This window comes from Montipora foliosa, chromosome 11 (assembly GCF_036669935.1).
Source record: "Montipora foliosa isolate CH-2021 chromosome 11, ASM3666993v2, whole genome shotgun sequence".
In the NCBI taxonomy this organism is placed as follows: domain Eukaryota; kingdom Metazoa; phylum Cnidaria; class Anthozoa; order Scleractinia; family Acroporidae; genus Montipora; species Montipora foliosa.
In genome coordinates, this window is record NC_090879.1 from 29,370,047 (window position 1) to 29,372,546 (window position 2,500).

General features: G+C 41.7%; 1 protein-coding gene across 1 annotated transcript in view; it reads left to right on the forward strand.

Annotated features, from left to right (window-relative positions):
* The window catches only part of LOC137974800 (unconventional myosin-XIX-like), a 28,106-nt gene that overhangs the window by 11,799 nt on the left and 13,807 nt on the right, over positions 1–2,500 (forward strand). The window contains exons 14-15 of the mRNA XM_068821785.1: positions 724–845; positions 1,938–2,048. Coding sequence (XP_068677886.1) covers positions 724–845; positions 1,938–2,048 — 233 coding nt within the window. The remainder of the gene's footprint in view (positions 1–723; positions 846–1,937; positions 2,049–2,500) is intronic.

Here is a 2,500-nt window from a genome sequence, read left to right on the forward strand (position 1 = left end):
GTCAAAACAGAAAATGACTGTTTCATTGTTATATGCTCACATTGTCATCAAAACCTAAAATTTTGTGATTTCACGTTGTTGTTTTGTGGAGTACGGCAGAGAAATGCACGGAAATTCGTGTTGCACGTGCAGCTCGAGTATTTTTCCTTTTTTAACCAATCATATTCTTGCTTTGTGGAGTTGTCATTGCCGTAGCCGTCGTCTTTGCTTAAACTCCCCACAACGACGGCTACGGCAACAACAACGCCAAAAAGCAGTAATATTATTGGTTAAAAGAGAAAAAATGATCGTGCTGCACGTGCGGCACGCATTGTTGTACATTTCTCTCCCCGTACTCGTCAAAACTACTACATAAAATGACCAAATTTAAGGTTTTGACGACAAAGTGGACAAACTACAGTGAATCTTTCCTTCTCTCTCTTTGCTTCAAATCCGTACACACCAATCTGGTTGTAGCATACTTCGCCCATATTGTATAATGTAAACACGATGGAATAATCATGAAATACTTAGAATAGCTCAAACTTATATTTTGAAGTGACATTTTCGTCGCGTAGCCGTCGTAGTTTCTAATAGAGATCGTACCCCGAACCTCTCTTTGATATGTTTGGAAGCGAGTTCACGGGCCGCAAAGCAAAATCAAAATGGTCGCCATTTGAAAAAGGCCCATAGACATTCTTGCAGAATTTTCAAAACTGGCCTGTTTTGTTCGTTCTTTTCTAGGTCTTCTCGACATCTATGGCTTTGAAAACTTTCACTCAAACAGTCTTGAACAGCTTTGTATAAATTACGCCAACGAGAAGCTACAGCAGCATTTTGTGTACCACTTTATGATGACGCAGCAGGTACGTGACTGGTTTTAATTCCTTAAAGTGCAACTAACCTCTCATTTTTTCGCCTAAAAAAATCTGCATTGCTTCGGGATTGAATCGGCGCAATTTTTGGATCTGGTCGGAAGCTTATGACGCAGACCTTCGAAGGCGACTTCGACGAAAACGGCACCACGCAAAATAACTTTGCACTGTCGTAAGTCTTTGGCGATTATTCCACTGACATTGTTTTTGTTCTAGCCAGCAAGCAGGCTCTTCCGTTGAAAATGGCGCGAGGTCGAAATATAAGGGCTTGGTAATAGAGCCTGCATGCAGGCTATCTTTGTCGTCGCCGTTGCAGATCGTAAGGTGTCTATTATAGTTTTAGAATATGTGAGTTTTTTGTCATCTATTTCAACTGCCGAATACTTGAAATGAAAGTTGGGAATAGCATCGTAGTTAAATAAGCAACTTACTCTGTTGCCACAAGCCTGAAAAAACCCAGGATTGAATGTGGCTATTTCTAAGCAAAGTTAACTTGCAAAGGACTGCTGGTCAGCTGTTATTAACATTTGCGCATGCGCCGTCGGTGTTGTTTGCACTCTTGCTTGCCTTTGCTCGGGGTTTGCCACCTTTGTTTTCGCTTTTGCCCCACCCACCCTCCCCTGAGGGCAAGAAATGGTAATTATAAGGTTTTTCCCACCGTAAAGACAGTGTGGCAGGTACCGAGGTTGACCCGTGGCTAGGTTGCCATGGTTACCTCTTGCCAATCGCCTCATTTGCTATATGGCATCTACCCACCACTCAAGCATTGACAAGTAACGGGATTCGAACCCATGACCGGGCGATTGCTGTAGATAGACAGATTGATCTTTATCAGTAAAGAATATTTCAGATGAGGTGCACTTGAATTCTGGGAATTTTGGCCACTGAGGAGAAGAAGCGAAAGAGCGAAGAGCGAGGCGAGAAAATAGAGCGGGTAGAGACTGGAAACTGGAAAATGAACCGAGGAAAGACTGGGGAAAAGAAACGATTCCTCTTACCTTTCCCACGAGGCCCATCTTAGAGGAGTTTACTTGGCATGCAATGCATGCATAATTTAATTATGTTTGATCGTTCCTGTTTTAGGAGGAGTATCAGAAGGAGGGTATAGAGTGGTATTTTCAGGATTTCGTTGACAATCGGCCATGCCTTCATCTCATAGAAGGAGGGATTAGCGTCTTTTCGTTGATGAACGAGGTAATCACACTTTCGCATAAATTATCAGTCGTTCAACCTTTTACGGGCGATGGAAGGTTGACTTTTCGGTTAACTAAGAAAACTAAGCTAATATTTTTTATGTTTGCTTTTCTTTCAAAACCCCTGATGAAATTTTCCTGTTAACCGACTAAATGTTCTGACTGAGCTCTTTATTCACGGTTTGCCACTCGTAATGAATCACGGCAAACCAAAGAAGTTGGTTAAATCGCGTTTCATAAGGAAGTTGACGATTAAAAAAGTGCAAATGCGTTAATGTGATTTTATTGAGACTTACGGATGATTATCTTATGTTATTATTATGTTGAATCTATCTATTATCGGGACTCCTACACGAATATTTACATTTGAAGGTCTCACTTTACGCTTGGGTGGCCTGTGAACTAACATCGCAGTACACCACACTTCTTCCTCCTATTTCTTCTGAGGGGCGA